At 35.6% G+C, this 26,385-nt stretch overlaps 1 protein-coding gene across 15 annotated transcripts in view; it reads left to right on the plus strand.

Annotated features, from left to right (window-relative positions):
• Positions 1-17,708, plus strand: part of LOC139760351 (uncharacterized) — a 492,128-nt gene extending 474,420 nt beyond the window's left edge. For 13 of the 15 annotated variants that reach the window (XM_071683401.1, XM_071683413.1, XM_071683407.1 and 10 more), the window contains 3 exons: positions 1,679-1,855; positions 3,445-3,709; positions 15,443-17,708. In XM_071683401.1, coding sequence (XP_071539502.1) covers positions 1,679-1,855; positions 3,445-3,709; positions 15,443-15,549 — 549 coding nt within the window. In that variant the 3' untranslated portion in view covers positions 15,550-17,708. Of the gene's footprint in view, positions 1-1,678; positions 1,856-3,444; positions 3,710-12,383; positions 12,488-15,442 lie in introns of all 15 variants that reach the window. The other 2 variants (XR_011715318.1, XM_071683403.1) reach the window with 2 other exon arrangements.
• The last annotated feature ends 8,677 nt before the right edge of the window (positions 17,709-26,385 follow it).

The following is a 26,385-nucleotide window of genomic DNA, read 5'->3' on the forward strand; positions in this document are numbered from 1 at the left end:
CATATATCAGAGAATGGTGATAGCATACATCAACAGGAAGTAGTTTGACATCCAACTCAAGACTTATGGAAATAAATTTATCATGACTTGTATTCAAATTTACTTTTATTGTGTTTTAGACCTTGTGCTCTTTTTTCTATTTAAATTATCCCCAGCATTGATGAAAATTTGAAATATGTTAAGTACAAAGTAATGTAGCTGGAATTTGTATTTGATTATATTACATTTATGATATTTGCTGCCCTTCTGTATAATATTACATTTTCATATATATATGGAATATAAGGGACATTGCTTATTAATGTTATATATGGTTTTCATTTGTTTTTGTCATTACTCTTCTTAAAGGTGAATCTAGGAAATCTAGATTTTATATCAGGAAAATGTTTGCCTGAACTAGATGTTGATTAATAACCAGTCAAATTCAACATTGCATAGTTTTTCTTTCTTTTTTTTTGTTTTAGTTGTTCAGAAATGTCACAAACTTACTTCTTTTATTTCATTCACCTACTTTTCTTAATTTTTTCACTTTTTTTTTTCTTTTTTTTTTTCTGCAGAGTGAAGTAGTGCCAGGTACAGATGAAGAACTGCCTCAGTTGCTCATATCCACTCTCAAGTTTTCATGTATAATGCACTGATACCAGATCACATCACCTACTTTCAAGCCTCACAGACCCTTCCTTGCTTTCCCTGACTGCATTATATTCCTTGGTTAAGCCCAGTACATCACATCACTCCAATTCACTCTTTTCCCATGCATGCCTCACACCATTTGCATGGCTAAGACCCCTGTAGTTAACTCAAAACATCTTTCACTCCATCTTTCCATTTTGTCTTCATTCTCCCTTTCTCTTTTTTCCCTCCACCTCTGACAAGTGTACCCTATTAGTCAGTCTTTCATCAATCATCCTTTCTATGTTCGAAGCATTTCAGCTCACCCTCTTCACCTCTTTCATCCATACTCTTCTTACTAACACACTTTTCTCTTACCCATTCATTTCATTTCGATCAACCACCACACATCCACCCTCTTCCAGTACTTTTTATACAGAGTCCACACCTTACATCCATACAACACCCCTACAACTACTATGCCATCAGACATGGTCATCTTTGCTCTTGCAGGTGGTAAGTTTTCTTTCCACGCACTCCTCTGCATAACCAGAACTGAAGCCCCTTCCATATGGCTCTTTTCATCTCCCATGGTGTCATCTGCTTCAATGTCCACTCTATGATTTTTAAAACATTCCACTTCCCCCAGGTTCTGTCCAATTAAACTCACACTCCAGTCAGCTTTTCTCTCCCCTGCTAATCTTAATAACCTTACTTTTATGCACATTGACCCAACTCTTTTCTCACAGAATCGCTTGAACTCAAATACCAGTTTCTTTAGTTTTTCATGTAAGTCTGCGTTTCTTGATACACACGTCTTTTTCATGCATTACTCTTGAACATCTTTACAACTGTTTATATACATTCATAACTTGTTCTCATCTCTTCCTCTCAGTTTCGGTAACATCTTTCCTGTACCTGTAACCCTAACATCCCATGAAAGAAAAAAATTGTTTTGCATTGCATCTACCTTCTGAAGATCATGTAAGATTCACATTGATGAGGAATATTGTATAATTGCTGATAGTGCTTGGTTGTTTCTTATAGATTGTTACACCTTCCTTAGGGTGCCAGATCGAGGGATGACTGTGACATGGTCCGTGCCTTACGACCACGTAATCATCCTGATGTTGTCAAATCAACCTTAAGTACACGAGATCTTCGGTTCAATGAGACAACAATTGACTCAATTCTTGGTGCTCCAAGTAAAATATACATTCCAGAGCGATATATGCCAGATGAGGTAAGTTTTAGAATTCATCCTTTTTATGAATTCTATTACTTTAAGATTTAAAATCAGAATAGGAAGGGAGCCAGTCTACCACAGAGAATTCAGCGAGTTATGCATTCTTGTCCATGCTGGCCTGTAGAATCAGGACCAGGCATCCCTGTCTTTCAAACCTTCATTCCCACAAAGATGCTTGTGGCCTTATACTTAGGTGATACCTGCAGCCATCTTCATCTAGATGTGTTAGTTCATATGATTAAGGGGATTTTGAGAGGAATATCTGATTAAAGCAATGGAACAGAAGTGCAGATAACCTCAGAAGGAGAAACAAAGGTAACAGGTTATGGAGAGATTATGCTTGTTAGAGGGTATCGATGACTCTCTGATGGAAATCTGGAAACTTTTGATGACCGTAATTATTTTTGAAGAGGTGGATGAATACCAATACAGTATGCAAATTTTATGACATTACTCTCATCCCTTGCTACATGAAAATCTGATCTTATGTAATTTGTGAATTAGAGAACCAGTTCACTATCAGAAGGATAAAATATGTTTTATGAAAGTTTGAATCTTTAACTTGTAATTTTGTTTTCATTTTCACCATTTCCTACATAAGTGAAGAAGCACCAAGAACAGATGAAAGTATGACCCCATTCACTCACATTCTCTCACTTCTGTAATGTTTAATGCATTAAAACCCATAAATTCCATTCTGTGCAATCTATCATTTGCCCTAACATGGAATTCACACTTCTTCATATTGTTTATTTTTATCTAGGATGGATCCTACATTTTTGTATGGACATCAGCATTATGAGTTTTGTGAATCTTTCCCAAGACTCTGTGTTATCCTTTTTTAAACATTATGATTACATTAGCAGTAAGTCACAATGACAAGAATAAAAGGTGTTAAGAATTGTGAAAAGATTTTGAACTGATTACGTAGGTTTGGAATTACATGCATAAGATGGTTTGAAGCAGGTGAAAAATTTGTCCAGATTTTTAAAGCATTCAGATTTGCTGCATCTTCAATAGGAAAGTATGTGAAGGAAAAAGTAAAGCCTGTTATTAGGCTTCTCCACCTGTAGCCCATAAATGGTGGTACAGTATTGGTTCCCATATTCACACTCGTGTGCACAAAAGAAAATAAATCTCTCCCCTTATGAAATAATAGACTCGCATGCTTACGTAAGAAGAAAACACAAAAACAGCATAAAAACTGCTGCAGAAAAACATCATAAAACTACCTATGTTTTTGTGTGATAGAGCGTGAGATAAGACATTGTAGAGTTTGGCACCTAAGTTGAGGATATTCATGAGTATGTTTAGAGGCTTCCTGCACTTGATCCACCCATTTTAAGTAGGAAAAAGGTAAAGATAGTAGCTAGAAGTGTTTGAAAATACCTTTTGGAATACATTAATTGTAAACTAACAAGTCAATAATTTATTGCTACAGTAGCTGTTGTGTTTTAAAGGGATAGTAGGTAGTATATCATGAAAAAACTGTATACATTTTCTTTACCGTTAATTACATAGAATGTGTAGATATGGTTAACAGCTTTAGATATCATCTTTGCTTATCACTCGTATTTCTGGAACAGGATGATGAAAAAGAACTGACTGAAGAAGAACGTGCTCTCAGAGAGCAGAAGGCAGAATCCATTCGCAAGATGCTTTCTGAAACGCAGACAACAGTTACAAAGGGTGAAGCTGGAGAGGAAAAGTTGACTGAAAGTGTACCCGCTTCCAATTCCTCTTCAGCATTCAAAGCCAAGGTAGCAGCTGAGAAGAAGGAGCGAGAACACCTTTTGGCTTTGAACCAGATCCTTGCTCGCCAGGTCATGGAGAAGAGTCGTGTAGTAGCAGGTATGGAGCTGAAATGATGACCTACACCTTCCTTGATTTTGCATGATTGATGAGACACTTGATGGTGGCTAGCAGGTGGTGATGTCAGTATGCTATCACATAACTGATTGTGAAGTTTTTCACCAGAGTATGTGTATGTATATGTATGTATATGTGCATATATGGGCATTTTTGTATGTATATGTGTATATGAGTGGATGGGCCATTTTTCGTCTGTTTCCTGGCACTACCTTGCTGATGCGGGAAACAGCGATTATGTATAATGATAAAATGATAATGTGTGTGTGTGTTTTGGTAGGTCACAGTGATGTACGTGGTCCAGTATTTGCTCATAATCATGAGGAAAATGAAAATGATAAGTCCCAAGTGTACTTGTGCATAATCACATCGTCTGGGAAAATACAAGGATGTATATGTCCTAACGATGTGAATATACACGAAAGTGCAATTTGGACTTATCACATTTCATTTTTCTCATGGTTATCTGCAAATCTATATGTGTGCGTGTGTTTCATTGTTAGTTGAATTCTTGTTTATCTTTTAGCCACTAAGACTTTTCATTTAATATTTTATCAAAGTAAGTTTCCTGACTAATTCATTCAATGCACACATCATTAAGTTAAAGAACTGTGATTGAAATTGTTAGTTTTCTTGATTAGTTTTATATTTTTTAAACTTATACACAATAGTGTATTGCCAAGGTTTAAAATTTTCTCTTACATTAGGAAAGAAAGATGCCTTTTGCATATTAGATTAGCAAAAGTTAATTTACATGATGATTTACATACTGTTACTTCCCAGCCTACTATAAGAGTAACATGCATTTATTCTAAGTGTGTTTTTGCTAGTGGTTGGTGGATGTTGTTTCTGTTGCAGTACAAGCCTGGTAGGTGATGGCTACTCCATGGGAAACAGTCATATGGCTTGCTCTCTGAGTCACATATACAGTATCTGCAAAATGCCTTGTCCTTCCCATATATTTTCAAAAACGATACATGGGTAAGTTTATTGTGGGTACAAGCATATGACTTTCTTAGGGTGAAATAATTGTATATCTGGTTGTTGAGATTAGTTTTTCTAATGGTGTGAGCACCAGCAGCTTGCCTCAGTTTGCCTCGGGATATCTGTAGGGAAGGATGTTCTTTCTTTAGTCTTCCTGGCTGCCACTTCATTTTGGGAATCTCTTATGGTCACTGTTTTTTTTTTTTTTTTCACCTGTGTTTTAAGTTAGTTGGTTTTTACCTTTCTAAGGAGAGGAAAACCTAGGTTCTTGAATGGAAGCAAGAAAATGTGAGTACATATAGGATTGCCAGGTGCTCAGAATGTATGATAAGGGGGCTGCTTCATGCAACTCCTCATCAGTGCCTTGCCTCATTCAGGTCAAAACCTTATGGACCCAAAACGTGGGGGCCTAGAGTATTTCAGGTACCTTGCCAATTTCATACCCAAACATCTACATATGGTAATTAAGGCCAAAGGAGAGATGACAAAGTAATGAAATGTAAGAGTGACATCGCCCTTGAAAGTACATGGGGAGCAGACCAGGCTTTTTGTGGACACTTGCTGCTGTGGCCCTGTTTGATGAGATTGAGATATAACTGATTTCATTCAAGATTCAAGTCACATTTGAATTCTCTCAAAGAAAAATATCAGCCTTATTATCAGTGGTCTATGGTATTGACACTCAAATAATCATTAGTACTTTTGATATTGTAATCATCCAAGGAACACAGTTCCCTGTCATTTCTGCAGACTTTTTCAGTATGAGTATTTCCATATCCTTATGCTGTTTGCCCATCATTTTTGTGTTGGAGAAGAGTTCTCTATCATTAGAAAAGATGTGGTGTGCTCAGTGGTCATATTGATGAAAAGAGAGGAAATCCAGTTCATTTTTGGTACTCCACAGGGGTCAAGGGGTACATGTTTATCAGTCTTATTTAGTCTTTGTGGCTTGACTCTACATGGAAAGACAAGTACCCTAAAAAAGTGTCATCACTTCCCAGTCAATCATTAAGCATTAAAACAATAGAATACTTGAGATTTTTAGAAGAATCCTGGTTGTTGGCATTCCAGTTTGAATTATATTGAAATATTTCTGATATGCTGACCTGAAGATGGGATTTTCATTACCACCAGATACTAAGTAATTTTGAAGAAAGACTGTGCACATAATATTGGCAAGAATTATTATGTTTGTCAGTTTATTGCCTATTTTTTTTTACATTCTTTAAGGAAATTGGTAATCTGATAGATGATGCATGAAAGGAATATGCAGCAGCCACCCACCTATGTGCATGAAGTGCACCTGTAGAAGCCCAGTAAGAGGTCCTGGCATTGTTTAACAATGATATTGATGAATTGATTTATTCATTCATTCATTTATTTACTTGTTTACTTATTTGTGTATGATTCATTCATTCACCCATTCATTTACTTGTTTACTTATTTATGTGTACGTATGGCTTTGCATTCATCCATACTTCTCTGGTGGACATTCTACTTTATATCCAAAAATTGTCAAGTAGGAATTTTTCTTTTTACATATATGCAAGCTGCATATGTATCCTGATGTGAGAAACGGCAGTCAGGCATGAAAATTATACGTATGCAATTATCACTGCCAGGTTGAGTGTATCTTCTAGGCCCAGTCTCTAGCATTAGTCTCATAATAGTGCAACAGACATTGACCTAAATATTGTGATATAATCTTGTTTCCTATGTTTATGGAAGATGATGTTAACTTTTAAGAGTTTTGTAATCTACATAAATTTCTTCTGAATACAGTCTTTGATGAGATGTATAGTCTAACCATTGCATCAGTATCTTCATTTGTAATCAAAGTTAAGCAAATTCTGATGTTTTTTGTCATATCTCAATTGTAGGTATAGATGTTTCTTCTGTTGGTCATTGTACTAAATGTTTCTAAGGAAATGAAGACTTTTTTTACTAGCTTCAGTTACCATGTGTTTGCTATTGAAAAGTTAGCATTTAAGTTTGATAACTTATAAATAATGAAAAATTTTCTCATTCTAGATTCATATTGTTTTCTAAAACCCAGTGAGTCATTTAGGTTTCGCACTTTCCTTTGATGGGACTCTCATTTAGTTAAAGCATCCATGCCTCATCCTCATATCACAATTGCTATCGGACATATATTCACAATTGTTATAGTAAATAGGAAAAAGAAAAACGAGTGTATTGAGCAGCAAGAGCATATTTATATCTCCACTTTATGTTGAGCTGTGGGAGCATAGAATGGACCCAACCCGTCCGATCCCATCTCCTTTCTTTCCCCTGTATCACTGTAGTGAGGCAGTTGGACTCATTTTCTTTGGTCAGATATTAGGACTTCCAAACTAAACCTTTTTTTTTCTATTACAATAAGATGGATTTAGGTATGTGTTTAGTTTTTGTTTTTTCTCTTAGGTTCTTTGTTGGTTATTTTCAGAATCTCGGTTCGAATTTTTGCCTTGTAAAAGGTTTGAAACGAAGTGCTACTTTTCTCTCTTTTTCTTGGCATTGGATACTTGTCTTGTTTTTCTTCTCTAACCCTTCATTGACTTTGAATGTATGTATCATTTTGAGTGTTTATGCCATAATGTTGTATGAGAATGATTACTTTGCTGTTTGCTCTTGATATTCCTGCTTTATTTAGGAAGGCTTTATTGGCTTTTGTATCCTCAAGTTTACTTTCCTAGATTGATTTGCCAACCTCAGTCTGATATTTGGTGATATTGTCTCAAGAGACCTGTAGTAGTTTTTTCACCGTATGATATTCATCTCTGAAAGGGAAACTTCTCTGAATGTACTGGCTATTCATATTTTTGATTCTCTGAATGTACTGGCTATTCATATTTTTGATAAACGTTACAGCAGTCATAGCCTGTTGTTTGGGTATCACTGGTATTAGACTTAGTTGCAAAACCATCTTAAGTGTTTTAAGGTTACCCTGTCCGTTGCTGTGGTTTTGTAAATGAAGCTACTCACCAAGCCTTTTAGTCTTGGTGTGATGCTAGTGACCTGTTTTTACATTGATCCCAGGAATGTATCAGATTAATGATAGGTTCCTTTGGTCTTAATGCTCTTACGAGACAGTAAGATTTCACGAATATGTGCTTTCTAACTTTTTCATGCTTCTTGTCTTTTGAGCTATTAAGTCAGTCTACTTTTGCCTTATTATGATATTTTTTAGATTTTATTTCCTTTTAAATGGAGGACATTTCAGTGTCATTTTGACTTATTCATTCTTTACCTTTTATAGTCATTCTGAAGTCCTTAAGCAGTTAGCTGTGTTTACACCCTAACACTCCTTAGTTTTATTAGTTGTTCTTATGGATTTCTGTATTCACATATCAAGGGTTTACTTTTTTCCTAGCCTATTTAGAATAAGGTGAGGTATGTATTGCTTGAACTAATGATACTTGCCTTGTGATTGTATATCCTTATCTGCCTTGTTCAAGTCCACTCAGTCTTGTGTTTGCTGACCTGAAAATTTGCTCTGTCATCCATTTCAGATTTATGGAGAACACTGTAGTTTATCGAAGATATATACAGTTTTGTGCTTTACTTCTGTAGGTATATAATACCTTGGATTGACATCCCTGATTAAAAACCCCTGACACAGCTAACTACTTAATGGTGCCAGTTGATGAGCAAACTGCTCTCATTTGCTGCTTTTTTTTTTTTTTATATGGGTATTACCCTGATCTAGGATTTTTGTTAAGAATAATCCTTGCTGGATATTAAAGTAATTTACGTAAGCTAAACCTCATTGCCACTAGTCTTGTTATAAGAATTTTTAAAATTTCTTATGGTTGCCTTAACCTCAGCCATCAATCTTTTGTAAGGAATGTGAATTATGAAATTTTACCCAACTTCTAGGAGGATTAAACTTTGGGTCTCTAATGTAGCAATACCATTCACTTTTAAACTCGAACAGTTTAATGTTCATGACTATAGACTTGTGGGGGTTAGTATCCATCCTCAAAAGTGGGAAGGTCAGTATGAAGTCAAAATATCTTTAAGTTTTCATTGAACTTAAGTTTTAGAGTACAAGATTGTGATATTGATTCATAATTTTATCTGATAAGAATATTTAATCTTTTAAAGTGCAAAGAGAAAATTTTTAATTGTGGTTTAAATGTGTATCATAGTATATTTTGTATTCTTGTTGAAAATTGCAGGACTTAGACTGGTCTAACACCTTTACAGAAAATATGGCATGTTATTGCAGGAGGGTGCTTAAACAAGGAAAAGCTAAACAGGCATTGCCAATCTTTAAGGTTGTTTTCTAGTTCCTTGTAATAGACATAATGGCCCACAAAATGTTAATGCCCCAATATGTAAATGCTAGAAGTGTCTCTGGATTTTTGAAGACTTGTATGAGTGTATCATTAATAATCATCATGATATGACATCTTACTGATAAGATCTCAAAATTTACTTTTATATAGTTTTCTGTGCTTTTTTTCCCAGAAGTTGAAAGCTCAGGTTATCTGCATAAAAAGTAAACAAACAAAGAAACAAAAAGAAAGGACTGCTACCATGGAGCTAGAAGTCAATTTATTAACTGAATGTTTCAGAATAGCTTCGGGCTGGGTGACATTTATCAGTGACTTGTATTGGTATTATCTCTTTCTGATTGACTAGTCTCAAGCACTGCAATTTTTGATGTTAAATCTGGCTGTCCAGCCTCTGATCATTTAGGGGCCATCATTTCTCTTGACTTCTGTTTTGTGGGCAAGAGCAGTTTTCTTGAACACTGTGAATGCTGAACAATGAAGAAAGATAAAGGATTATAACAGAAGAGTAATTCAGGTATCATCTACTCACATCAGTACTGCCATTTGTTTGGCAACAAATTTGCATGTGAGAAAATTCCCATTTTCATTTAAATTTGTCTTTTTTTCTTTTGATATGAAAACTCATCCACAAAGTGTGGTTTAACCACTCATGTGGCACATATAACCCACAGGGTTTTAGTTATTGGGCTGTGTCTTAGACTACATCTAGTCAGATATATTATGATACTGCTGGACAAATTATTAGCCGCCTTTTCAAAGTATTACCAGTAAATCTCTACTGCCACTGCCCCTAAGTTATTCTGTTATGTTGGTTATCTATTCAGCTAGGGAGCTGCAAATGTAGATGCTGTCACTGCCAAAGTTTTCACAACTGGAGAAGCTTTACCCCATTCATTGTCGGATCTTAGTGGAAAAATTCTCAGGAACTTAAGTCTTAGATTAAAAAAGAATTGGGTCTATCTGTCAATCCTGTCATGAAAAATACTCATTCTACCGTAGAAATAACTTCAACTTTATACTTAACAAGTAAGAGAAGTCATTAGATACTGTGGTTGACCTTTGCTCTCCTTCCACAGGATTGGTCATTTGATGGCTTACACTCATATGAAATATGTACGAGATCCCTATCATGCCATCATTTATAAGTTTTGTTTTCAAGACAATAGGATTTGATAAGGCTTCAGGAGTCCTTGAATTTTCTTATATTTTGATCTTTCAGTTATATAACCCTAGGAACCCCTTTACAGAGCTTCTGCTGCCTCAAGGCTGTTGTGCTATAGTCAGTAACAGGGACAGGTTGGGCTCCTTCAGTTGGAGGTCTTCAATAAGATTTTTTTCCTTGTCATTCTTTGATGATTATTCAACCTCCCTAAAAGTGACTTTTCACTCATGGTATAACCACATACAAATGTCGTCTGTTAGCAACATTTTCTTGTAAAAGTCATAATCAGTTCATTGGGGTATGTTATGATAAGTCCTTCTTAGAGTATGCCATTAGCATCAGCAAGGACAAGGAGCAGTACCAAGCCATAATGTAAAGTTTGAATGAGTCCTTTAGAAAGTGCAGATGAATTTGTAGAAGTGTGCCTGTTGAACAATGCAAGTGTAACCCACTTCAGTGTCAAGATTGTCTTTTGAAAGGCTTTTTAATGAATATGATTACTGGAAAGAAAAGATATAGGATAGAGATTCATGAGCATTGAATTTTGATAGTGGTCATTCAATGAATTTTAAAAGTCAGTCATTGTGGACAAAACAGTATGTGCTAGTAGTACGTAAATATTGATTTTCAAGGCTTGAAAAGGAAATTTAGAAATCGCTTCATGGTCCATTGAGGTGGCAAATTATGGGCTTAAGCATGTGTAGGGAAACTTATGCCATTAAAATTTTGATTTAAAATAAAGTTATGATGGCGATTTGTTGTATGCAAGTCAAAAGGTTTTGAAGCTCACAACACATATTTTAGGACAAATCCTAAACCTCAGAAATGGGCTGAAACATTTTGTGGAACTAGAAAACATTCATTATACCAGGCTTCAATTATTTAGCATTGTTTAAAGAACCCTAATGATGCAACTTTTAACTTGCTTTATTTTATGTCATGTTGATTTTTTTTTTTTGTGATTGCACTTTTTGTGGCATGTTGTAATGTATGATAAATTTATCTTTTAATCTTGAGAAATTCCATAATATAACCAGCATAAGATTATATTATATACCTTTGTTATTACCTAACTGTTATCAGCAGAGCATGAAAAATTATTATTTACATTAATTTTTTTCTTTTGTTACACTTCAGCTTTATTTTAAATTCAGCTCTCGCATGATTTTGATGCATTTTCAACATGTTTGATACCAGAGTAATTGCATGAATTGTTTTGCTGCCATTGCCCAGAGCTACCAAAATGAATAATATTTCATAAGAAGAATAAGCAAATATACAAAATTATGCTGTCACAGTTATAATTTTATTTTTTTGCTCTTTTGCTACCAAACAGGCTCTATTTGTAAGTGATCTTGGTGTTGTTAGAGATTTTAACTCACCCTAAATGGCTAGTATATCTATAGTATATTTAGTATGAATGATAGTCTTTTAAAAAGAAAAAAATTATTTGCACTGTCTCTTACCAAGTATTGTAGCAGACACATCAGATAGAGGCCAGTAAGATAGTGCAAAGGGCTAAGTGACCCCTTTTTTTCACATTATGGGGAACTACACATTGATTCAACTGTATAACCAGAATCAAGCATAAAACACGAGACACTTCTTAAAATTGCTTAATCAGGAATTAAACATGTCTGCTGTGTGTAAGGTTGCAGTGCTTAACATTACAATAACTTTTTCGCTTGTGATTCTTATTGAGATGTATGTGCAGCTTTCAACACTACTTTGTCTTGATCTGTCAAATTTCTAAGAGGCTGCTAGCTTACCTTGAGAGTAATTTTGTTAATAATAAGATTTTACTAGAATGCAGGAATACATTTTGAATCTATTGATGTCCAAATTATAGTTATAATGTGTGCACAAGATTTTAACATCAGCAAGATATATAATGTTAAGAAGAAATATACACTTCTGATTGCATTAGATATGTAGAGTATATGGTAATCAATTACAGTTAATATCTGTCACTAAGTTACCATAAAGAGATATATGAAGAACAGTCATCTTCATGTGCTTGGTATCCATATTTTCTTCCTCACAGTAACTATAGAAAAAAATGGGCTTTTCAGTTTAATTGAATTTTGAGAGTATCAACCAGTGACACCAAGAAACAGCCATTGTTCAATCTTGCATGGTAGCTCTGGATTTGAAAGTATGCCAGTTTGTAGTTGCATGCTGAATGTTTCTTGTTTTCCCCCATTTTCAGCAAACACCACTGTGGACCCTCACCTGTAGCTGACCATGTAGCATCAGGTGGGTTGACCTAGGCCATAATGCTCACCTGAGGCTGGGCCCAAAGCTAATGCTTGAGTATGTGTCTTTTCTTGCATTCTTTTTGTAATTACATATAATTTTTATATTAATCTAAGTAAGTATATTGAACAAATATTGAATCAGTGTCTTACAAAACATTACATTAAGGCAAAAGATTCTTGCAGTGTATAGAATTGTATCTGTATCCACATTAAATGAACTTATACTTACGATACATCAGTAACCACCACCACTCAAAGACAGAATAGAATCAAGTACATTTTGTGTTTTAAAGCTCTGATTTTTTTTTTACCCCTTGCTTCTCAAAATGATTTATAAAAGTACATAATTGCAATAATTGCATTGCATAGATGAATTTGGTAAAGTTGATATCCCATCTCGGATAAAGTATTACATTTGAAATAAATGAATATGGTAAGTTAGATTACAGCTGTCTGCTTTGATTTTGTTGTATTTTTGGGGAAAAAAATTTTCCTGCCTTTTTTTTCTTCACAAGCTTTTTGTATAGTAAATGAATATCATCATAATAATCATCATGCATACTTTCCTGTCACACTCAAAGTAGGTTGGTTCATTTAGAAAATCTCCCAAACATTTCAGTTTTTGACTATCTCTCGCTAGATATTGAAGACCCAGCTGCAAGACCGAACATTTATGAAAAATTTTTGTTTTCATGTGACCATTACAAGAGTGAAGAAGTTAACAATGCTTGCACTAAGGTATAGGAATGTATGGTGAAAATGATGGTTAGCTTAGCATGTAAAGATAGGGTAAAGTAATGGAGAATAGCAGAAAAAAGTAAGGAAAAGTACAAATAAGGGCATGGAAAACTCAAAGGAATGATGTAGGGTGGATGACATACATCCAGCTGCTACTGGAGTAAGAATGTGGCTGAATAAAAGAATCACTGGATGATTAAAGGGCAGTCACTTTTCATGGTAGAATATCTATGAATGGTCAAAACCAGCTGGTTTATTACATTGCATTATTGTTGTATGGTGAAAGTCAGTTTGAAAGTTTGTAGTATTTTTTAGAAAAAATGGGAAATGTCAAGCATGATAAAAATGGTGAAAGTAAGTGATTTTGGAAGAGGTCTGTGTGCAGAGATACCAAGAGTTAGAGTGAAGAGTGGCACAGAGTTGAGAATAAATGAAGTATGGCGAATGACAGTGAAGTGGAAAGTATTTTTGGAAGTAGTGCTGACGTGCAGGTGAAGTGTGTAGCATTTAGAAGGTGGGATATGGACATATGAGAGGGGGGGGGGGGTATTGAGTGGTAGAGTAAGGAAGTTAAATTGCTGTGAAAGAGAGTAGAGAAGTGTAATGAGAGTATCCTCAGGGAAGGACTACGGGGAGCACAGGAGAAAACAGCAATTGAGGGAAAGATTCAAAAGCTGAAAAAAGGGGAAATACAAAATGGGGTGAGAGTATCATTGAATTCCAGGGAGGATAAGAAAATTTTGTGGAAAGATAGATATTGTAGGAAGGAAAAAAAGGGGAAACAAAAGTGAAGAAGCAAGAGGAGAAGTCAAAACATGCAAAAAAGAGGTGAAAAGATGGAGTTAGTGTTTTAAAGTATGTTGAAAGTGTTACCGTGGTGGTAGATGTGGTTATTTCGGGAAAGATGATATATGGAGTGAAAGAGTCCTGGTGAATGATATTGTTGAAAAATAGGAAGTAGTGAAAGCCCTGCATAAAATGAAGTGTGGCAAAGTAGCTGGAGTTCATGGGATTGCAATTGAAAGTCTCAAGAAAGTGAGCAACAGTATTGTTCATTGGTTAGTCAGGCTATTCACTACTGGTATCACCTAAGATGAAATCTTGAGGACTGGTAGAAACCATGCATATAGCCTTTGAATACAGTTGTAAGGGACAGAAATAAATGTTTGAATTACAGAGGTGTGTATCTTCTGAATATACCTTGCAAGGGGCATGTTGAGAGGATGGTAGTATGAAAAGAAAAAATAATCTTGAGTAAGGAAGAGCATTGTGGCTGCCGGAAAAATATAGGGGATGAATTTGGATAATTATTGTACCTGCCTAATTCTTTTGCTTTCATTTGCAGTGTACAGAACTGTCTGTGTATCTCGGTTTCCTCCCTCAGCATCTCTTTTGTCACTTTTATTCTTCATTTATGTTAGACTTTTTTTCCTCCCCCCACTCTCCATAATGCCCCTTGGGCCTGAAAAATATTTATGATCTCCCAGTCTCCATTTAGGGAAAGGGATAGGTGGAGACTTTTACCTTGGCCAGGGTCATAAGATATATATATAGATGATGTAGAAGCCAATATTAGATACACTGGAAATAGGTTGAAAATGTAAATGACCTTAGATGTTTTTGATCCTTTCCATATATATAAGAAGAGAGTTAATAATGATAGATAGATTGATAACTTGATTTCAGAGGGTTAACTTTGGGCCACAGTTTTCCTTTAGAACTCCAGGTAATTCTGTGATTACTACTACAACAATAAATCTCTTATTTATATAGGAATTGCGAACTACTTATTCAGTAGCACAGTTGATCATGGCTGTATTAACCATGGATTGGCATTAGCAGATTTGTACTCTAAAAGACTAATTAAACTCTGCTACACTTCACTCTGAGTAGGAGTTAGTTATTTAGAAACAAGTTTCTGCAGCTGTTGGTTGCATTGCTGTGAATAGCAGAGTAGCATAAGGATACCACACTGATTAGAAAACAACACAAAGAGGTGTGTACTTAGTATTTTTTTGTAGGGAATCTCTCAGACCATTTATGGATAAGCTTATTGGTACTTTGGGGATTATGTCACTTACTTCATTTGTAATTAAAGAGATATCTTCTTTGCATTCTGTCTGACATTGATATTACTTTTCAGTGATAAGTAATTACTGATAAATAACATTTTTAGTTACAAATAAAGCAAAGTAAGTAATATGCATGAATTATAAATTTTTTCTATTTAAGATGAAAAGAAATAATATATATTTTACTTGTCCTTTAACAGTACGAGCTCTAACCATGTTGACCAAGCAACCCAGTTCTTCCGATGATGACCTCTCACCAATGCAGCCACTTCCTCTTGTGCAGCAGCGGGAAAACTACCTCGTCTAGAGAACCAGGAAGATGACCATGTTTAGGATTCCTTTCAAATGCCTTTACCTTGGTTTCCTGGAAAATAACCTAGTCTAGTATCTTATTTTTAAAGGGCACAGAAGAAATGGTGGCAAAACCAAAGGAAGAACTTATATTAATGTCACTGAATTCTGGCTGGAAATGACTTCACAGTTGTTCCTCATGATCAAATGATAATTCTTAAGGATTCTTGCCAAGGGCTCTCAAAAGAGTTGATATTGTGGCTTCCTGTCTCTTAAAGACAACAGTACTTATGATACGTGGTGTGTTCACTCTGAAGAATGCCTGGAAATTCTTAAACTCAAGTGAAAAAGTGCATGTTGTTATAGTGCTCATGATTATGCAAGAATTTTCAGTGTGTCAGTTAAAAGAAAAATAACCCTCACTCCCTACCAACAAGATTTCAAAGTGTATTTTTTTTTTTTTTGTAGAAGATATAACTCAATGTGTATTAATTGCATTGAAATGTCTGTTGTTGGGAAATGTGGTCTGTATGATCATATGAAGTGAAAGGACCAAGTTTATGGGTCTGCCATATAAATACAAAATAAAAGAATAAGGACATTGAATATCTACTGGAACAGTTCTGTATTTGTCCCAACTGGTGATTAGATATTTAGCATACTATGAAAAAATGTACTATATTGAAACAAAGAATTTTATGATGAAAATTTCTACATAGTGAATATCATCAAGAACAATTTGATAGATTACAAATGGTGTCAGTTATGGCTAGTTCCAGTGCTGAATGGTTCTCAGATGAACATGTTCTCAGCATTAATAGCATCATTGAATACATGAGTTTCTAAATGTTGAAACACATGGTGTATACATGAATCTGCCTTATGGAGCATAAAACTGAAATGTGCCAAGTGTGATAGACTGATAATGGGTGGCTTCATTAACAATAATGTGATAGTATTCTGGAATGTTTGTCAGATTCTTCCAGATACCTGTATATCATTCCTCTTTGCTGAATTTTTTAATATTCATGAATATTTTGAATGAATAGTGTATATTTTAAACATTTAACCAATTGATTGCTCAGCAGTTCTTCCATAAGGAGATACCATTTTAACTTTTCCAGTTTTAAAGAACCTTGCTTCCTGTATGTCTTGTAGTTTTTCAGTGAGTGCGATCATTACCAATTTTCATGAAGTGAAGCCATTTCATGTTTCAGCATAAAAGAGAAAGACTTTTTAAACTGTTGAGTGTGTTCATGTACTTGAGCTTCCAATATGGTATTGAAAGTTAGTTACAGTATCTCCAGTTTTATGGTGAATGTTAAAGACGTTTACACTACCATTGAGCAGTGCTAACTCAAAGACCTATGAATCCAGTCTCGGTGCCACATTAACTGAAGCTGGTGTCAGTCACTTAGGATCTCTCTAGTATTGTTATCTGTCTTTTGTATGTAATATGTCTAGGTATGGTTTTATATTTTTGTTGTTGATTAGAGAGAGTTCTTGTCTAATGGTTGCTATTTTTTTATATATGACTACATTCTCTAAAAGATTTTTACCCATATGATGCTCATACCAATGAGGTATCAGCCTTTTTGTATAGATATTCTGTGATTCCTTAATCCTTTGGACTGATAGCCAGCTGCAATATATGAACTTATTGTGTAAATAGTTTGGTATACTAGATTTTAGATTTTTTTATTGGAAGAAATTTTTGTTTGTGCTAAATTCCCTATTTTGCCTCCAAAGTATTATGTTCTTGTATAAACATTCATTATTATTTCCTAGATAAAGGCTTAAAATGTCAAACTCTAGCTTTAAAGAATGGCATCTTTTATTACTCACTATACAAATTAAGTTCATTTCAAACATATCTTAAGCAATAATAATATATGATCCTTTCTTCATCATAATCATATTTCAATATTATTGTGGTCAGACTGCCAGAAAAGGAGAGATCTTTATTGAGTACACTGGGTTGATTTTCTATGCCTTCAATAATAGAGTAAGGAGTGTCAGAAAGACTATGCTGTTGGTTATACATAATAATGTATATTTTAACTGCTCTTAAACTTGTGTATTTTTTACAAAAGATGTTTACTGTATATTGCCAGTACTATTTTTTGGAATGTGTGCAAAAGATTGTATTGTGCAATAAAAATCCATTGCTCTAAACTTTGCCATTGCATTTGCCATTCAGAATTACATGAGAGCTAAAAGCTTAACATTTATGACATGTTGGCCACCATAACAAGGCAGAATACTTCAGCCTTCTTTCAGTTATCATGTCCCATTTATAAATGGTATATCCTAAAGTTGACATTAACCCTCAAGATTAGAATGTTAATTGTTTTATATACCTTTTATACTTGATATTTAATTAGGCATTGGAAATACATATGATTAGGATGGTAGTAGGGAAGTACAAAGTTTGTGATAAGTTGTCTGCAAGGCAGAAAAGCTACTGCAAATTCTAGTGGAGAAAAATTTGTGTGGTATGCAAGATGATTAGATATTGGAGTCCATTTCCTAGAAGTGTTTCAGATTTGGTTGCCAAGGGAATGAATGTTAATCTTTGTGTCTTAAGAGGAAGTATGAATGGAGGTTTTAATTTTGCTTAATGAATCAACTAAGTATGTCATGAGTAGTAAGAGAACAGAATGATAGTGTAGAGGACTTTTTAGCTAACATTACACAGAATGAAGACACCTGTATTTGAGTGGAGAGTCGGTGTGTGTTTGATCCAACCTGCATAACTGAAAATTGAGCTAAAGATAGTAGCTCATACTTTGCTGTTTGAAACAGTATGCTCTTATCTGCAGTTCTATTTGTTACCCTGTGTGCAGTTCACTTTAAACAACAAACTTCAGTGCATTTTAAAAGGCTCTCTACTTGGTCTTATGTAGCACCATAATTCTTTCATGATTTTGCATCAATACAAACCTTTACACCTCAGTACACATTTTAATGTTCCCCTTCTTTGAATGAACTATGTATTCTAATTTCTCTTCACATTGCAGTTTTTTATGCTGTTCAGGTTTGCTTTTCCATTTTGTCATATACTTATCAAGGTAGCCTTCACTTTTTTACACTGACTTAGAAGGAGACAAGAAGGTGGAGTCCAATTTGTTAAAGTATGCTTTTTATTTCATATCGCTTTTTTCTGACTATGTTAGTCAGCAGTAGGTTGAAGAAGTTGGTTGGAACATTATGTAGAAGCAATAAGTAGGAACATTGGTAGGAGCCTTAGGAAATGCAGCATTAAAGTTGCCTTCTGCCAGTGGCCAAAACTGTCTCAAACAATTGACTTATTCTACCTTTTTTTTTCTTTTTTGTTTCACAGCTGTTCTTTTTGATTATTATGTACTCTCACTCCAGTGGGTATGATATTCATGTACCCACTAAACTGCATCCTTTTTTTCTTTTTCTTTTTATCTGAATAGGTAAGCCTTTGAACTTGCATGTGTGCTTATCCTGTTATGCTTTTTCTGTTAAACAAAACTTTCATAGTTTCTCAGGAATAGCCTATCTCAAACTTATTATCATTAAGGCCCATCTGTCATTCTATTGTTTAGACTTTTACTGTTCTTATAGTCTGAATCTCATTTCAAATCGTACTTACGTAAGCTACTTGAATCTCAGCCCTTTCTCTGATCTTCAGCATGGTGTATGCAAGGAAAGATTCACTAGTGATATCCTTTCTTGTTATTAATAATTTGGACATCCAGTGCTGTAGCCCTTAATGTCTCAAATGCATTTTGACTGGATGTGGCTTTAGGGTCTGATCTCAGAGTTCTATCCTTTGGGCTTTCTTGTATTTCAATTTCTAGAATGTAGAACAGAAGGAGCCAAATAAGAAGTGCTCATTCTCCTTGAAGGGCCAGGTTTGGGTGTGAAATCTTTCTTTGTCTGTTCTTAGTGCTACCTTGCTAATGCATAGATTAGAAGAAAGAATGATAATGAATGGGCTAAAATGGTATATGATGAGTTGGGGAAACCATAGAAATGTCTGTGGGTGGGGCTCTCGTTTTGGTGCATTGTACATGACAGTTAGAGAGTGGATGTGAGTGAATGAGGATGGAAAAGTGTGTGAAAGAACATTGAGAGTAAATGTGAATAAGAGCAAGGTTATTAGGTTCAGTAGGGTTGTGGGACAAGTCAATTGGGATGTAAGTTTGAATGGAGAAACATTAGAGGAAGTGAAGTATTTAGATATCCAGGAGTGGACTTAGCAGCGAATGTAAACACGGAAGTGGAAGTGAGTTATAGTATAGGGTGGAGGAGGGTGTGAAGGTTCTGGGAGTAATGAAGAATGTGTGGAAGGGGAGAATGTTATCTCGGGGAGCAAAAATGGGTATATTTGAAGGAATAGTAGTTCCAATAATATTATATGGTTGCAAGGCATGGGCTATAGATAGGGTTGTATGGAGGAGGGTGGATATGTTGGAAATGAAATGTTTGGGGACAATATGTGGTGTAAAGTGGTTTGATTGAGTAACTAATGAATAGGTATGAGAGATGTGTGGAAATGAAAAGAGTGTGGTTGAGAGAGAAGAGGTTGTGTTGAAATGGTTTGGACATAGAGAGAGAATGAGTGATGAAAGATTGACAAAAAGGATATATGTGTCAAGAGGTGGAGGGAGCAAAGAGAAGCAGGAAACCAAATTGGTGAAAGGATGAAGTGAAAAAGATTTGGAGCGATCAGGGCCTGAACATACAGGAGGATGAGAGGCATGCAAGGAATAGAGTGAATTGGAACGATGTGGTATACCGGGGTCAATGTGCTATCAATGAGCTGAATCAGGATATGTGAAATGTCTGGGTAAATCATGGAAAGGTCTTTGGAGCCTGGATGTGGATACTTATGACAGCTAGAGACTGTGTGTGAATGAATGTGGCCTTTTTTTTTTTGTCTGTTTTCATGGCACTACCTCACTGAAGCAGAGGGCAGTGATGTTTCATGTGGGGCAGGGTAGCGCTAGGAATGGTCAAAGGCAAGCATGAATATGTACATGTGTGTATATGTATATGTCTGTATATATATATATATATATATATATATATATATATATATATATATATATATATATATATATATATATATGTGTGTGTGTGTATGTATGTATGGGTGTTTATGCATATATATGTGTATATGAGTAAATGGACCATTCTTCATCTGTTTCGTGGCGATACCTCGCCAACGTGGAAAATAGGAATCAAGCATAATAGATTATTATTGTTATTATTATTAATATTATTGTTATTACTATTATTTGTCTGTTCCTGGTGTTGCCTTGCTACTATAAGAAATAGCAAACATATGGGAAAATAATAATAATACTCTACCTTCATGGCTGAAAAACAAGATTTCCCAGTGGGAAAGATATTAATGTAGTTACATTTCATACCACAAAAACTCGGTTTCTTTCCCATTTTAAAACTGCCCTCAACTTTCTCATTTCTTTGATGGTTCTGTAAATCCACCACTCAGCACAATAACCGTACTTGGTATCACCACAAATGAAATGTCTCGGAAACCCATTAGTACACAAACAGCTAAATCTGCTTCCAGGAAATTGAGAGTTTTACTCGGATACCAAAAATTCCTTCCTACAAATATTCTTCTCTTCTTTTGGACCGTTTGAGCTTAATATCATTATTGACAAACTTGTCCATTTTATCAGTGCTTCCAGCCTGACCTCAAAACTCTGTCCAATTTCCTGTTATGAGACTGTTGGTTCGCTCTGTTTCTGTAAACATTATAAAAGATTATGCTCCTAGCTGCTTGTATGTTGTTTAGGTAGCTAAACCTTACATAACTCAGCAAGCTGTTATTTCACAGAAAAACGTGGTTATTAATGGCAATAATAATGGAAAGAAAGAGGCATATAGAAAAACAACCCACCCTGGGGTTGCCATTATGGGTGGGTTGTTTTTATATATGCCTCTTTCTTTCCACTACTAAACAATGCCTTTTTCTCTCTTAAAGAATTAGGACCTGCCCTTTTGTAAAAGGCTGTTTTTTTGTTTCCTCAAAGCCTCTTAGATAATGCTTGTTTATTCTTTACTGATTCCCCCCCCCCTTTTTTTTTTTTTCAGTTAAGTTATGGTGTCATAAAGGACCTGATTGGGGCGTCTGAATAAAAAGAAGTCTTTTGATGATAGAATTATATTCGAAATGCATCATGAGTTGCATGCTATACAGTGTTATCCTACTATATGTTGCATGAACCTGAAGACTTTAGATGGGGAGAGAGTGAACACTGATGCACAATCCTGATACAGTAAACAGTGTACAAGGTATATTTTGTGAATTTTGATTTATGAATCTATTTAGCTTGTCTCATGGTTGGTATGTGAGATACAGTTTATGGTATCCAGGTATTGGTTATGAAATTTACTCTTTATTGCCAACATTTCTATTTGTATCATGAAGGTGATGATACACTTCATCAGTTGCCTTACTGTCCATTCATTGCCCATTTGTCATCTGGCCATCATCAGAATTCGCATTAACATGGACATCCAGGATTCGCACTAACTGGCAACTCAAGTTATTTCCCTACATCTAAGAACTGAATGTCATAAGATCCATAGATATAGTTTGAATTTTGCCTGAATGATGCCACTTAAGTAAGGCTTTAACCAGGAGCATAACCTCTTTCATAACTTTTAAGAAAATTCCACTGTTATCTGTGGAGCTTTAAATCACTTGTTTTCCAGTATCTTAATATTTGATTGGATAAAACCCATATTATAACTTGTTTGGATTTGACTTGTTCAAGGGCGTAGGCTCATACTTGAATATTTGCAGATGATGCAATGGTCATGAGGGAAGCAAAAAGTAAAGAGGATTGTATCAGCATATAAAGGAACCTATACAGTCTTCTAAGTTGCCTAATATTAGCATAGTTGATGAGATTCAGCCCAAGTAAGCATAAAATAATGAGGATGGAACACAGTGAAAGAATGCATTGATATCAATAGTGTGTAGGAGGAAAGGGATATTCAGCACGCTCTTTACATTCCACATATGGCCAAAATTAGACTATACTTCTCAAGTTTTGTCATTGCACCTACAAAGCTCAGAGAGCTAATGGAGAAGGTCCAGGGAAAGGTAACAAAGATGGTGCCAGAATTAAGAAGGCTGAGTAATGGAGAAAGATTAGGATCCTTAAATTTGCCCACCATGGAAGAAAGAAGAGTGAGGGGTGACTTGATCATAACCTTTCAGTTTTTCAACAGGATTAATGATTATCTATTTATTATACTTTGTTGCTGTCTCCTGCGTTAGCGAGGTAGCGCAAGGGAACAGACGAAAGAATGGCCTAACCCACCCACATACACATCCTAGGATTAATGATATAGACCATAAAAAATTCTTTCAAAGATGTATGAATTAAACAACCAGAAGACATAACATGATATTACACAAGAAACTTGTAAAATATTTAAAGAAGTACTCATACTGTATGTAATAAACAGAAAAAGGACAAGGTATGTGCAGACAATACAAAAGTTTAAATGATTTGATAGTGGAGAATATTCATGAGATGGGAACTAATGATTAAAACCCTCCTACATGCAGTACAGTTAGTTAATTACATACTTAGGGATTTGGATTATTTATGGGAAGGTGGCTTACCATTGCCCAGGCTGCTTGTTAATATTTTTCAAGTGTCATCAGTCACTGATCACAATCACAGTCTGGTAAACCAGATAGTACAATGTTCTACATGCTTCTTGTTCACTAATGTGGATAATTTTCCGGAATTCATTTTGATGTGCCACCATCAAAACTATTGTGGACACAAGATGAATGATATTTTCGTGAGTTACGTCTTTAGGGTGAGGGGTCTGGGGACAGACTCTCCATGTTTGGAGGTACTTTAGAATGGCTCCATGTCTTACAGTGGCAACAGCCATTGCCAAATAAAAGCAGTCACCTGATTAACTAGCTGGAGTTAACAGATGTCACCAGTACTCAGATGGTCTTGCCTCCAGACAATTTTTTTCTCTTAACCTTCTTGGTGTACTCATAAAACACAAAAATTTTCATACTAGATCTCATAGAATGCTGTTGCCATGTGATGCATGGGGAGTTGTTCTAAATTATATTTTGTATGTGCTAAATCTGGTAGAGTAGGAGATGCTAGAGGGTTCCTGTTTCAGGATGGGTTATGGTTCATTGTTGTGCTTTAATCTGGCATATTCCTTAAACCTTCAAAGCCCTCCTCATGTATTTTTTTATTCTGTATTGTTTATAGATTAATGAATTTAAAAAACGGGAGAATTTTGATTCTTCGCTATTTCTTTGTGTCAGCAGTTGAGTTTGAAAACCTAATTCTTTTTCCATGCTGTATCAACCCCACTAAATTTTCAGAGTTTCAGGTGAATATTGAAGATCCCCGTTTTGCACATTGTAACAACTTTTCTTCTAAAGAGTAAGTCAAGTAATCTACAAATAAAGTTACTGAACTCATACCTGAATATGTTTGTAGATGTCAGGGCCATGTGGGAAGTTGAGAGAATTGCATTAATTTACAGGGTGACCTAGACAAACTCCAAGGTTGGTTTGATACATGGTTCATTAGGTTTAGCACTGGGAAAGCAAGCAAAGAGGATAGGATACAATAAAAGAAGGCTTTGATATGAATATTATGAAGCAGAAAATATGCTGCAGAAGTCTGTGAAATCAATATTTCATCTGACACTCCACCTAACTAGTCACCAGAGCTTTACCCAAGGAGTGTTGTAAAGGAGACAAGCTATATTAAGTACCTGGTAAGAAATATTAGGCAATGTATTCATTAGGCCGATTAGGCCAAAAGTAGAATATGCTTAAGTTTGGTCTCCACACTTAAAGAAGCTCATAATCAACATGAATACCAGAGTGCAACAGCGTTACAGCGGAGGTTAGATGTTATAAATTTGCCCATGATGGAGGAAGAAGTGTTAACTTGATCACATTAAGTAATTTGAAAATGGCAGTGAGCAATTCTTTGTAAGATGCCAGAACAGAGGCACAACAAGATGTAAAAAAATTAAACATGAAGCTTGAAAAATGTTAGGAATTTTTTTTTTAGTATATTGGATGGTTAGAATAAGCTAAGTAGTAACACTGGACGCAGACTATGCAGAGGTTTGAAATATGTGTATAGTTCAAGAGATGCAGACCCAGAAGTGCTGAGCTTTCTTCCTTTTCTACAAACGGGTAATATTCAGCTGAGAAAGAATGGGAAATGGGGTCAGGGAAAGAAATGTAATGTTGAAAAAATATTGAGGGATATGCATGAGCTGGAAGAGGATGACAGGGACACTAAGAAATTGCATGAGAGTTAAGTTAGCTGATGGAAGAACATAATAAATGGTGCATGCGGTTTTAGGACATGGAAAATTCCTTGGACTACAGGTCACATTAGCTATTGAGCATGTTTGTTAAAACGATAAAAAAAGATAAGCAGGTGGCATTTCGAAAATTACATGCCTGAGGCAATTAGGGAAAAGAGGCCATATGGCGCACAACGAAGGATCTTTAGAAAGTTTTTATATGGACACTCAAAAGATGATAGAAAGGCTGAGGAATTGGGCCCAACAAACATAACTCTTCCTTGCTGCAATCTTTGTGATGCCTAAAGTAGACAAAGGTACTTACGTGTAGCACGCCTTAAACATGCGCACACACGTCTGTTGGGGTTTGACATCCTTTACGTAAAGGTATTTCCACTCTGCTTCTTACTGCTCCCGCTACGTCCAGTCTTTTAAATTTAGGAGCTGAAGACCATTATTTCCAGCAATTTATTGGGAATTTTATTTATGTAATGAATTCTACATATCTTGCAACGAACCAGGGGTGAGAAAACTGTTCCATACATACACGACTGTGACTATCATCGGCCTTAAGATGATGCAGGATTGGAATCATCCCATCAGTTGCCCATGAGAAGCTGTGAAATCGAAAAAGTGAAATTTGTATTTGTTCTTCCGCCTCAAGTCTGCTACACGGCAAGACTAGTCGGGGATTGGCTGTTCATGCTCGACTGAATGATCATGACTGTTCCTGCACCAGCATGACCACAAGTTTTTGTAGTTGCTTGGCGAAAGTCCGCCTGACTAGTGTGTCATGGGTGATTGAAATACGTCTGTGCTACACCCACCTTCCGAACACATGCAGCAGTCACCATTAGGTTTATGGAATAAATACTAAATAGATCGCATGTAATTGTAGTCACGGAAAGCAAACGGGACAATTAAAGGAAATGATACCTTAAAAAAAAGAATAAGCAAAAGGAGAAGAGGCAAGAAAAGGATAGGGGTATCATGAATGTAAGGAATAAGTAAGTTTAGCGCAGTAACTTAGTTTTAAGGAGAATAAGTGAAGTCAACGAGCTCTACCAAGATGGATACAAGATGGTTAAAGGCACCACTTCAACCCTCCCAAATCAGGAGGGCAGTACTTCCCTGGACGGCTTCTATCTGCTACCTACTGACACGGAGGGTGCAAGATGGTTGCAGGCATCACTTCAACTTGGCTCTGTAGTGTGGAGGGTAGTACTTCCCTTGTCGGCTGCAGTGTTGAACTTACTGTCACGGAGGGTGTAAGATGATTCTGGGTTATCAACGCTCTCCCAAGTTTGTAGAATGTACTGGCTCTAATAATAGTCTAGGACACTTCGACACGACATCCTAGCTACTGATCATAGTTATGGATGATGCAGTAATAATAAAAACTTGACATATTTCAAACTTTCTTTGATCCTTCGAGGCCTACCTCAATATCTTGAATGAATTACTTATCAATACTTCAAACAGCTGACATAAACGTAAGATGTACTTAAAAAACAACAACAAA

Source organism: Panulirus ornatus, chromosome 36 (genome assembly GCF_036320965.1).
Source record: "Panulirus ornatus isolate Po-2019 chromosome 36, ASM3632096v1, whole genome shotgun sequence".
Taxonomy (NCBI): Eukaryota; Metazoa; Arthropoda; class Malacostraca; order Decapoda; family Palinuridae; genus Panulirus; species Panulirus ornatus.